Source organism: Brassica napus, chromosome C5 (assembly GCF_020379485.1).
Source record: "Brassica napus cultivar Da-Ae chromosome C5, Da-Ae, whole genome shotgun sequence".
Taxonomy (NCBI): Eukaryota; Viridiplantae; Streptophyta; class Magnoliopsida; order Brassicales; family Brassicaceae; genus Brassica; species Brassica napus.
In genome coordinates, this window is record NC_063448.1 from 46,902,411 (window position 1) to 46,913,826 (window position 11,416).

At 33.9% G+C, this 11,416-nt stretch overlaps 3 protein-coding genes and 1 pseudogene across 6 annotated transcripts; 2 read left to right on the forward strand and 2 right to left on the reverse strand.

The window, feature by feature from the left end:
* Positions 1–1,881: 1,881 nt before the first annotated feature.
* Positions 1,882–4,301, forward strand: LOC106398961 (annotated as a pseudogene).
* LOC106398960 (acidic leucine-rich nuclear phosphoprotein 32-related protein 1) lies at positions 2,892–3,539 on the reverse strand. Its single transcript, XM_013839454.1, has 2 exons — positions 3,396–3,539; positions 2,892–3,146 (listed from the first exon to the last, which is right to left on the reverse strand). Exons 1-2 carry the CDS (start codon positions 3,537–3,539, stop codon positions 2,892–2,894), a joined length of 399 nt encoding a protein of 132 aa, XP_013694908.1.
* Positions 4,302–6,009: 1,708 nt separating the features above from the next.
* LOC106356748 (cell wall / vacuolar inhibitor of fructosidase 1) lies at positions 6,010–6,805 on the forward strand. Its single transcript, XM_013796471.3, has one exon. The coding sequence runs from the start codon at positions 6,197–6,199 to the stop codon at positions 6,746–6,748; it is 552 nt and encodes a 183-aa protein (XP_013651925.1). The 5' UTR covers positions 6,010–6,196; the 3' UTR covers positions 6,749–6,805.
* A 1,635-nt stretch (positions 6,806–8,440) lies between these two features.
* Positions 8,441–10,816, reverse strand: LOC106397467. 4 transcript variants are annotated; one of them, XM_013838049.3, is made up of 4 exons: positions 10,369–10,816; positions 9,094–9,767; positions 8,854–9,007; positions 8,441–8,752 (listed from the first exon to the last, which is right to left on the reverse strand). In XM_013838049.3, exons 2-4 carry the CDS (start codon positions 9,536–9,538, stop codon positions 8,692–8,694), a joined length of 660 nt encoding a protein of 219 aa, XP_013693503.1. In that variant the 5' UTR covers positions 9,539–9,767; positions 10,369–10,816; the 3' UTR covers positions 8,441–8,691. The 4 variants fall into 4 exon arrangements, with proteins under 4 accessions (XP_013693503.1, XP_013693504.1, XP_013693505.1 ...); XM_013838050.3 differs by having other exon boundaries at positions 9,094–9,758; positions 10,369–10,715; XM_013838051.3 differs by lacking the exon at positions 10,369–10,816 and adding an exon at positions 9,858–10,317 and having other exon boundaries at positions 9,094–9,758.
* Between the last annotated feature and the right edge of the window lie 600 nt (positions 10,817–11,416).

Sequence of the window (11,416 nt, forward strand, 5' to 3'; positions counted from 1 at the left end):
CTGAAGAAAGTAAGTGAAATTTATTGTTTTTAAAACTATTTGCTGCATGTTGGTGATTGTGTTAGCTTTTAACTAGGGATGGGCGTTCGGATACTCATTCGGGTTCGGTTCGGATCTATTCGGATCTCGGGTTTTCGGGTTTAAAGATTTCAGCTCCATTCGGGTATTTCAAAATTTCAGTTCGGGTTCGGTTCGGATCTTTGCGGGTTCGGTTGGGGTTCGGATAACCCATTTAAATTATTTTTAATATTTATTATATGCTTAAAATTTCTCAAAATTTATAAAACAAAATAATATATTACATATAAATTTGTATAATATATGTCAAAATACCTAAAATTAACATATAAATTGGTTTGATTTGAATATTTGGATAGAACATCAATAGATATTTCAAGTATTTTGGTGTTTTGAATATATTTTAGCTATTTTAGATATTTAATTTTAACTATTTATGTATATTTTCAAGTATTTTAGACAACTTAAAAGTATCTTATATATTTTGGATGTTTTTAATATATATTAAATCTAAAAATAAGTAATATATTTAGGTATATAAATTTATTTCGGTTACATTCGGGTACCCGAGATACTTCGGTTCGGATCGGGTTCGGTTCTTTAGATACCAAAATTTTGAACCCGTTCGGATATTTAATCAATTTCGGTTCGGGTTCGGTACTATTTTTTCGGATCGGGTTCGGTTCGGTTCTTCGAATCCGGGTCTTTTAACTATTTGGTCTTTTGAATTGTTTGAAACATAGGAGCTATACGAGTTTCTTGATCTTCAGCTTCATAGTGACTTGAATGAGGAAATGAGTAAGTTCTTCTTCTTTAAACCCCTTTTGTTTCAAATTTTAACCGGTTAAATGTGCTTACGCCTTCCAGCTAAGTTATGTACTCTGGTTATCATGCATCACCTGTGTCCCTTCCCGTTAAATTATGTAAAATCCCAAATTTCGGTTGAAAAAAGGATTATATGGGGTGGGCGTTCGGGTACCCATTCGGGTTCGGTTCAGATCTAATCGGGTTTCGGGTTTTCGGGTTTAAAGATTTCAGCCCCATTCGGATATTTCTAAATTTCGATTCGGGTTCGGTTCGGATCTTTGCGGGTTCAGTTTGGGTTCGGATAACCCATTTAAATTATTTTTAAAATTTTAATATTCATTATATGCTTAAAATTTCTCAAAATCAATAAATCAAAATAATATATTACATATAAATTTGTATAATATATGTCAAAATACCTAAAATTAACATATAAATTAGTTTGATTTAAATATTTGGATTGAAAATCAATAGATATTTCAAGCATTTTGGTGTTTTGAATATATTTTAGATATTTTAGACATTTACTTTTGACTATTTATGTATATTTTTAAGTATTTTAGACAACTTTAAAGTATCTTATATATTTTGGATGTTTTTAATATATATTAAATCTAAAAATAAGTAATATATTTAGGTATATAAATCTATTTCAGTTACATTCGGGTACCCGAGATACTTCGGTTCGGGTCAGGTTCGGTTTCGGTTCTTTAGATACCAAAATTTTGAACCCGTTCGGATATTTAATCAATTTCGGTTCGGGTTTGGTACTACTTTTTCGGATCGGGTCCGGTTCGGTTCTTCGGATCCAGGTTTTTTGTCCAGCCCTAGTTATATCTTATATGTAAGATATAGAATATGTCAGTTTTAAACCTTAGGAGAGGTAATATGAAAAATGGTATTCATTTTTATGGTCCATGAGCATTGTATGATTAGACTTTAATCAAATTTAACCTTAGAAGAGGAATTTGGAAAAATGTGATGGTTGAGGATGTAGATTATAGCAACTTTAAATTAACCTTTGTAGATGAATTTGGAAAATATGTGAAATGTTATCAACTTAACATTAGATGGTCTAGAGCTTACCTTAGAATATGGTAAAAGCTTAATATGTTACTAGTTCGTAGTCAGATAGATAGAAAATCTAGGATTTGACATCCCTCTGTTTATTGATGTATATAACATATGTTTGTGTAGTGAGGCACTATGAGATGGTTTACTTAATTCGTGAAAAACATAATGAAGAGGCCAAAAGCGTCAATGAGAAAGTCCAAGGTGAACAAAAATTTCTCCTTCTCATGCTCCTTTGTATATGTACACACTAGTTATAGCGGTGATTGTGTTTGTTTATGATGTTCAGAATTTCTGAAGGAGAAGAAATAAAAAGTTTGGAGGTTTAGTGACTGAGGGATGAGTAGACTGGCATATAAGATCTACAAGGCAGAGAATGCACACTACACATATTGATGAACTTTGAGATAGAAGCCAAACACCTAAACGAATTCAAGGAAATGTTAGATGGTGTGAAAAGGTGATTAGACAACTCATGATGAAATGCGATGAGGCCATTATAAAAGACTGCCCTCTATCTCTCAAGTTTCACTATGTTTGGGCAAGTATGAATGATGATGATGAGGAAGGCGAAGATGAGTATGAAGTAGATGAAGATGGTAATGTCGTTATTGTGGTGTATGAAAATGAAGAAGGAGAAGAAGATGGGGCTGATGAGCTGGAACAAGGACATGACCAATCAAATAACGCCATAAGAGAAAATCGGACAATAGCTAACGTAGGAGGAGGTTAGAGCTGTTTGTCGATGTTTAGTGTTTTGTAATGAAATTTGCATAACAAGGTCTTATAATCAAGAAAAGATGAGAAACTTAAAGAAATCATTCAACACTAAAACTTGTTTGAAGTTTTCTCAAGGAACATAAAGAAACAACAATCCATCACAACTCAGAAGCAATACTACTAGTAGATTAAAAACTACTGAAACCCAACATTAAACGATTTAAACATTGTGGAAGTTTGAATCCGGTTCTTGATTCCTTTCTCAGATTGAGAGGTTAAAACCAACGTTTAGCAGGCCTGATGTCATCAGCTGCAACATCTCCTTCCTCACTTTGGTCTTTACCAACCCTCTTCCTCTTAAGGAGAGGCTCAGATTTGCCAGCATACAAGTTACAACCATCATCATCAACATCGTCATCTTCATCGATTTCTTCTTCAACATTGTTCTCTTTCGGTTCAAAATCACTAGCGTACTCCTCGTCTTCATCCTCACCAACCGGCTTCACTAGATACTCAGTCCCAAGATCTTCCTCATGCACAGTTATAACCAAATATATCACTAACTAACTTTCTCTTTTCGTTTTCGCTCAGGGAGCAAAACAAAGATTTAAAACCCTAATTTGAATTTGGGGGAAACAAAAAAAGATTAAACTCTGATTTGACCTAATCTATATTCAGTAAAATTCGAGACTAAGTAGACCTAAAGATACGAACGAAACACCAAATATATACCCTGCTCTCAAGGATTATAGCTCAAATTAAATATTTCGAGATTCTACCTCTTCATTATCATCCTCGTCCTCGTCGTCATTTTCATCCTCATCTCTGGTAACTTCTTCTCCTCCTTCGTTTGTTTCTTTCACTTCAATGTCGTCGTCGCTAATAACCTGAACATTAGTTTCTTTTGTGATTTTTTTTATCATCGTCAACAGACATCTTACGTTCAACGAGATTTACATTTCCATAAGGTGTTTTTTAAGGGTGAAGAGAGTACCGAGAGAAAGAGATAGTAGAAGCTTCAAACTATCTTTAGCAGTAGAAATGTAACCCAAAAAATTCAATCACAACCGTTACATTTGAACTCTTACTACGATTGATGAGATGGTATAAGATCTAACGGTTCGTATGAGAAATAACATGATTTTTTTCTTTTTTGTCGACGTCCATCTTCTAAGATCAAGTGGTAGTCGGGCTTGAGTCGTTCCGAAGAGATTCTCTGTTCGGCTGGGTCTGATCTATATGAGAAAAGAGAACACCGCTACATCTTGCTTCTGTGGCGAGAGAATCTGCACGAGAACTTCTAGTCCTCGGTATATGGCTGATGCTGAACTCCAAGAAGCCGGCTCGTAGAAGTTGGAAGGAAATTAACTTGGAGGCAAAGGTCGGCCAGTCAGTAGGGTTAGCAATCATGTCCACCAGGTCGGAACAGTCCGTCTCGATATGAATCATGGTGTATTGTAACTCTCGTAAACAGGACATCACCCATATGAGTCCTTCCATCTCTGCATGGAGGGCTGATGGGCTTTTCCTGCAACCTTGAGGTCCAAATCTTCCGGCTCCCATTTGATCCTTGTAGAAACCCTAAGCCACTAACCATGCTATTATCGATCCATGATGCATCGATTTGGCAGGTCGGACATTGGGGGTCCACAAGAAAAGTCAAAACCAGCAACGGAGCAAGATGTTGCTCCTCTTCTTCTCCCTCCTCCAGTAAATTTGCTTTCCTCCAACATTCAACTTCAAGGGAAGCTAGCTAAAGGGTATCCAATGGGGAGATATCTTTACCATTGAAAAATTTATCATTGCAAGCCTTCCAAATGTACCATAAGATCCATGGGAAAGTCTCAATAAGTGGTTCCATAGAGACTACGTTTCTCTGGTTTCGAAAAAGGAAGTACATGTTTTGATAAACAGAGGTACTCGGGAAGTAACCTGGAAATGACGGATAGTCCGATAAAACCCACACCTAAAGGGTCGGGGGGCATTCAAAGATGAGGTGGTTAATGGTTTCCTCAGGGTCACCGCATCTAGGACAGCTCCTATCGGTGCCCAAGTGTCTATAGGCAAGTTTTTCGGTTGTCGCAATCCTGTCAAAGCTTGCCACATAAAGTGTTTCATCTTCTTAAGAGCGGGGATACTTCACACATGGCTCTGTAAACTAGTGATACTAGATTGTACAATCTGGGCTTCGTCATCACACAATAACATGGTTTTAATAAAGATCGAAAATATATGGCTCATATCATTGTAAATTAAATAATAAAATTAATTAGGATTTTATTTTCTCCGAGGAGGCACACGTGGAATATGCGCGAGTAGTAGTACACGTTTCTATTCGTTTGGGCCATAAACTAAGTAACACTGGATAAAATTGGCCGAATGTGAGGCCCAATATCAAGCTCATCTATCAAGGGCGTAACTTCATTTCTACTAAGCCGGTAATCCATTTCCTAGTACCATGTCCAAAATGAACGTACCATTGGTAAATGATTGAGCGGGTTTGTCGAACACGGGCAAAAATGGGCACGAAGTTTCTAGAATAGAATCACGGGATATACCAACATTCACGAGCTAGTTATCGACTGACGAGAGATGACAGCGCCACACCGAATTATTTCAATATACATTCTTTTTTTCTTTTCTGAGCAACCTTTTCGATATACATTCATCTAGCTAATTTTAAATATATATTTTTTCGTACTATGAAGCACGAATAAATATTGTGTTTTGAAAGTACGAAATATATATATATATATATATATATATATATATTTAAAATTAGTTAGATGTACGTATATATTGAAATTATTCGGTCGACGTCGGGTATATTTGTCGCATACGGACCGACTCATATATGGACCTATTCACCAATACTTCTACTTTTGTCTTGTTTTTGTGCCAACAACCACATGTAACCAGAAAAGCTAAAGTGTTTACAAACATAAACTAAAGAGCAGACACAGATCCATGTTTACGTAATTAGACAATTAGGTAGTGATCACTAAACAACGCAGGGCTGCTTATATTATAGTATGACATTTCTTTCAAACCCCAAATCAAAAGAAGTTGATTACGAAGCTTCGTCACGGGTGGAATCTTAAGAACTATGTAAACGTAATAATTATAAAATATTCATTTATCTATTTAACGAAACTCGTATGTGACGACACGTATAATAAAGCATCTGTATGTTTGTCTTAAAGAAAAAAACACATAAATACTGCTCCCACTGTTCTTGAAAGTAAAATTTTCGTCTATTAAGAATTTAATAAATGTTTATAATTTAATTTATTTTTTATTTTATTATAAACTTTCCAATAACTTTCCACCAATTAAATTTAATCAATTCAAATATTCTCAATTAATGTTTCTCAAAAGTATAAAAAAGTACCTTAACAATATAGAAAATCTATTTTTGTGTAACAAGAAAAAAATCTAAAAACAACACAGTTAGTAATTTGTAACCTTTTAACATTTATAAATAAGTGTAGAAACAGAGCTAGCGAGTAGCACTTACAACACACAAGTTCACTTCATTTACTACACATTAATTTCTTTCTCACTCTCTCGAAATCACACGATGAAAAGATCCTCCGCCGTCACGTCACCGCCATCTCTCTCCCTCTTTCTCCTCCTGCTCCTACCATTGCTAGCTCAATCCTCCGACGACCTTATCGACAAAATCTGCAGAGTGACGCCGTTCATCGACCTCTGTGAAGCCTCTCTCCGCCCTCTCACTCCCTCACCTTCCGACCCCAAGTCTCTAGCCTCGGCCATGGCTTCCGTTGTTCTTGGTAACATGACTGATACGTTAGGCTATATCCAATCACTGATCAGACACTCTCACGATCCTGCGGCAGAGCGAGCACTAGCTCAGTGCGCTGAGCTGTACCGGCCGGTGGTCAAGTTCAACATTCCTCAGGCGATCGACGCAATGCGGCGAGGAGAGTTAGGGTTCGCGACGTATGTGCTCGGAGACGCTGAGAAACAGACTGACACTTGCCAGAAGTGGATCAACAGTGCCGGTGCTGATGATGAAAATTCGGTGGCTCTTACGGCTAGAAACAAGCAGGTTAAGAATCTTTGTGACGTGGCCATTTCTGTGATTAAGTCTCTAATGAAGGGTCGTTAAGACAAGAATCTTTGTTTCTGTTGCAGATAATAATTATATATTACATATTTGTAATTATTGATACGAACAAATTTCTGTTTACCAACTGGCAAAATTAATATAAGTAACATATTAGGAGTTAATGGGCTTTAGACATTGGCCCATGAAGCATCCGAAGACAGCAACATAACATAAATAATAGATATCTGAAATACACACAAACACGTGAAATCACATGTTCAGTTAATTTGGGCAGCATTAAAAGTGGAGTCTAAAGCTCAGTGGAGTGTTTAGATTACAGCCACATGGATTCTGTTTCCAAATATACTTATTATTTATTTTCCAAATATACTAGTTATTTATTTACAGCCACATGGATTCTGTTTCCAAACATACTTTTTTTTAAATAGTTGATTTCAAATTTCAACTGCAAGCATCGCTAACATGTGATTTCATATATAAAATAACTATACCAATAAATGGCCCAATAATGTTGATTAACATATTTTCTTACGTTTTGATTTCAAAAAAAAATTGATCATACTTAGCGATCTTTTAAAATGATTCATATCCCATATATATTAAAATAGAAACATTACAACATTTGAAATAGCCATGTGTCATCACCACAATGATTCCTAGAATTTTTAGAGAAATATGTTGGTCCATCAAAATATATAATAATTTTTTTATTAAACTAACTATAAATTAATTATTAATGTTATTCATTCTTTCTATAAATAAAAATTACAGAATTATCTAATGTGGCTAAAATATATATGACAATTAGTGATTTTGAATAGTAAATATTTGATAAAAATTTGTGTATTCTCTATCATTTTTAGTTAATTTTAACTTATTAAAATAACTTAAACAACCGAATTAACCATATAATAATTTTTTGATTTTTTCGTATATGTTATATTTAAAAATTTTAAAAACGACTATAAATTATGAAAATTTAAAAAGTATTACATTAAAACTTTCGTGAACCATGGTTTAAAATTTTGTTATGACAAGATACAAATGATTACAAAACTATATAAGTATGAAGTCTCATTTAATAAATATTAAGATTAAATATATATATATATATATATTAAAATATATACATATATATATTAAAATATATACATGTATATATTAATATAATTTAAATTAAAATATATACCATATAAAATTACATAAATATTTTAATTTTGAAGTTGCTTTGAACAATTTTTTGATAAAATCTTTGAATAAATATTGACAATAATATTTAAATTTTAAACTTTGCATTAATTTTTTTATGATCGTAAATTACTATAACTATTAAACATCACACAATCAGTGATTTAAAGTTTTTGTTATAAAAAGATATATATGAACAAAAAATAATATGAGTTGAAAAAAATATTTAATAAATATCAATGTTAAAAATACACTATATATCTATGTTAATATCATTTGAATTTAATTGTATATCATATAAAATAGAAAAAGTGATTGTTCGGATTAATAAATTTTATTTATGTGTTCGCATCAATTTAATATACTGATTTTAAAATATTTAAGTTATATTTATTATTTCATAATATGTAAGAAAAATATGTAATACATACAAATAATTTATATATAATATTTATTTCGCATAAGGCGCGGATCTACGCGGATCTTAATAGTTTTTGTATTGTATTCTCTATGGCACCGTAACCAGTGATAACACAGTGCAGATAAAAGTATAACACTCAATTTACTTTATTTGTAACTTCTCTTATTTTATTACACGAAAAACATTACTACAAAACTACTCTTACCCACATCGGATAGTTATTGTTTCATTGCCGCCGAGAAAGCAGCTGATTTTGGCACAAAAAATTATCGGTATTCATATATGGTTCACCGACAACCTAAACCGATATATGGTTTGATCAACAAGTATGGAGTTGGCCCCAACTCCTAACTCCAGACCGTTGGTGTACATTTCACTGTGAAACTCTATTCATCTTCTGTTCATTCTCTAATCCAGAAACTGGTTTTAGTAAACTGCAAGTACAGGAGAAGAAAAAAAACAGGATTAGAGATCATTTTAGAGAAATTAAAACAGCGTTGCTCTTCTTTAACCATACATAAACAAAACAACATACTTGGGCATTCTCTGTGCTATAACCGGACCGCCATAACCTACACCCGGTTCGCTCGCAGATGGGTTTCCCGCATATTGAACCGGTACAAAACCACCACTGGCTTTTCCAACAAAGGGAGATTCCCCGGAGCTAGCGGCTGCTCTCGGCGACAATCCTGAATATTTTGGAAAACACACACATAAGATTAATCGAAAATAACAATACAAAACGCAAACGCAAGAATTTGAAAATAAATCACACCTTGGAAAACAAGGACGAAGAAGAAGATAGCGGTGAGAATAGTGGCGAATACATTGCCGAGAGAAGAGGAGGCAGACGCAGCTTTGGCCTCTCTCGATTTCTTCAAAGCTCTCATACGTTCCACCCTCGCGCGTTTCAGCATCGCCAGCTCAGCGATCTCCCTTATCAGTTTCTCATCCGCTGCGTCTAGCGATGGTCCACGCGGCGGCCTAGGAGGTTTCGACGCTGATTTCTTGCGTTTCTCCTTCCGTTCACTCCTCCCCCATTCCGGTTTACTGATCGCACATTTAACCGGACTTGCATCGTTCTCTAACAAACCGGTTTCTACCGGTTTGATATCTGGACACATCGGTATCGATGGCTTCTCCGGCGATTTTGTATAAACATTTTGGCAATCTAAGATTCCTTTCTCAAGATCAACATCGAAATCAAGACTCATTCCCATGATCTCACTAGATTTATTCACTCAAGAACAGAACCTAGATCTCTTAGGTCTTGAATCTGTAATCAAGATCTGTCTCCAGTAGAGACGAATGAACACACACACACAACCAAATGTGTCTCTATAGGGTTTCTTTTCTTTTATTCCCGCTAGTGCCGCCTTTAATAGTCAAAGCAAGTAAAGAATGAATTACAGCTAACGTCACGTCTCCTCAAAATTTAATCTGCAAAAACTAAATCACAAACTTTAATTTTTCATCAATCGATAAAGAAAATACTTTTAATGCTTATAATTAATCATAGTGTAGAATATGGATAATTACCGAATCAACAATCACGTGGTATTGATAAATGAAGTTGAAAAAAACAAAAGTAAAGACTGGATTAGAGGATTAAAAGAGGATGAAAGGAGTTTGAAGTTTTGTTGATGTTTTTATTTAGATATACTACTGTCAAAAGTAGGTAATATTTATAGTGCATTAATTCGAAACTAATTGCTTTATGAAAAAAAAAGGAAAATATTTTGTTTTTTTTTGCTTAATCTCGAGCATGAAGCAAGGAACAGCTGGTGTTTTTGCTTTATTCCAATGCCGTGACTTGGGGAGAAAAACATAAAAATTAATGAAGAAATGAATAAAAATATTTTCATGGAATTGAATACGAACCCGGAAAATTAAATCGAAATTACTGATCAGTGATGACGAGTATTTGAATGATGGATGAAGAACAGAGTCTAACTAGAAACAGTAGAAGAACTTTAAAAAAAAAACTTGAAATATATGAACGAAATTGGAGTGAATAAAATAGAAAAATATTTGAAACTTGTTGTTGTACCTTGAAACGAAAGAGAAGGAGACCCAGATCCGATACTGAAGAGATGAGCAGAGAGACCGAGGAGAAAATGGCGGGTTACTTGTCCGAGTTCGGACCCATTCCAAAAACTAATTCAGGACAAAGAAAAAAGGAAGAATGATTTGTACACATTCGTCGAAGTTTCCAGCTTTTTTTTCCTTTCAGGAGAGATCAAATATGTAGTTTAATTAATTTGGTTATTTTAAAAATAATAATAAAAGACAGCAGATTTTGAATTAGTAATAGAGTGTATTGTGTTTGGACATGCGTTTATGTTCTAAATATAGGCTGAGATTGCGCATCTGAGCTTTTCTCTAGCAGGGAGCTTCACGTCACCGACGCATAGATATGGGCCAACATATTATTTTATTCCACTTAGATCCCCTTGATTCTTATATCTTATGCGTTTGCATCCGTTGAAATTTACTGTAGCCCTTTGTACAATGGTTTGTTCGTACGCTAATATTGGTTTTTTTCATAAATACAAAACTCAATTTTGTAATTTTTGTATGAATTTACAAGGAAATTACAGAATCAGGTAGAGAAAGACAAATATGACGACATGTTATATCACATTGAATAAATTTGGCCCCAATTTGATTTACTATAAATCTGTCTGACCCAGTTTACAAATATCTGAAACTCACAAATTCCAACGAGATTTGTGAATGAAATATTGGGTTAAGACATTTTCAATCCAACACTAAAATTCTATTTTATTATGATTTTTATAGTAAAACCTTTTCCAACCTAATACTTAAAATCACACCATTTAGTACAACACTATAATTTCACACCAAATTTGATATGACACTATTCATTCAACTAAATACTATTCACTTTTTACTAATAATAGCAATCTCAATTAATTCCAAAGATTGTAAATCTCTGTAAAATTGAAATGTTGTGTTTCCAACATGCAACTCTAAAAAATACTTAAACTTAAGAGTTGTGTCTTTTCATCTAAATTGATATTAAAAATTCCAAAAAAAGTCTTTGTGCAATTATTTGTTTAATTCAAAAATTATGT

Bases quoted from the DNA above. Each gene is read 5' to 3' on its own strand.
- LOC106398960 (XM_013839454.1), bottom strand. From the start codon at position 3,539: ATGATAAAAAAAATCACAAAAGAAACTAATGTTCAGGTTATTAGCGAC. The intron at 3,147-3,395 runs GTAGAATCTCGA...ACTGTGCATGAG, and splicing joins ACGAGGATGATAATGAAGAG to GAAGATCTTGGGACTGAGTA.
- LOC106356748 (XM_013796471.3), top strand. From the start codon at position 6,197: ATGAAAAGATCCTCCGCCGTCACGTCACCGCCATCTCTCTCCCTCTTT.
- LOC106397467 (XM_013838049.3), bottom strand. From the start codon at position 9,538: ATGGGAATGAGTCTTGATTTCGATGTTGATCTTGAGAAAGGAATCTTA. The intron at 9,008-9,093 runs GTGTGATTTATT...CAAAATATTCAG, and splicing joins CTTCGTCCTTGTTTTCCAAG to GATTGTCGCCGAGAGCAGCC. The intron at 8,753-8,853 runs GTATGTTGTTTT...CTGTACTTGCAG, and splicing joins ATAGCACAGAGAATGCCCAA to TTTACTAAAACCAGTTTCTG.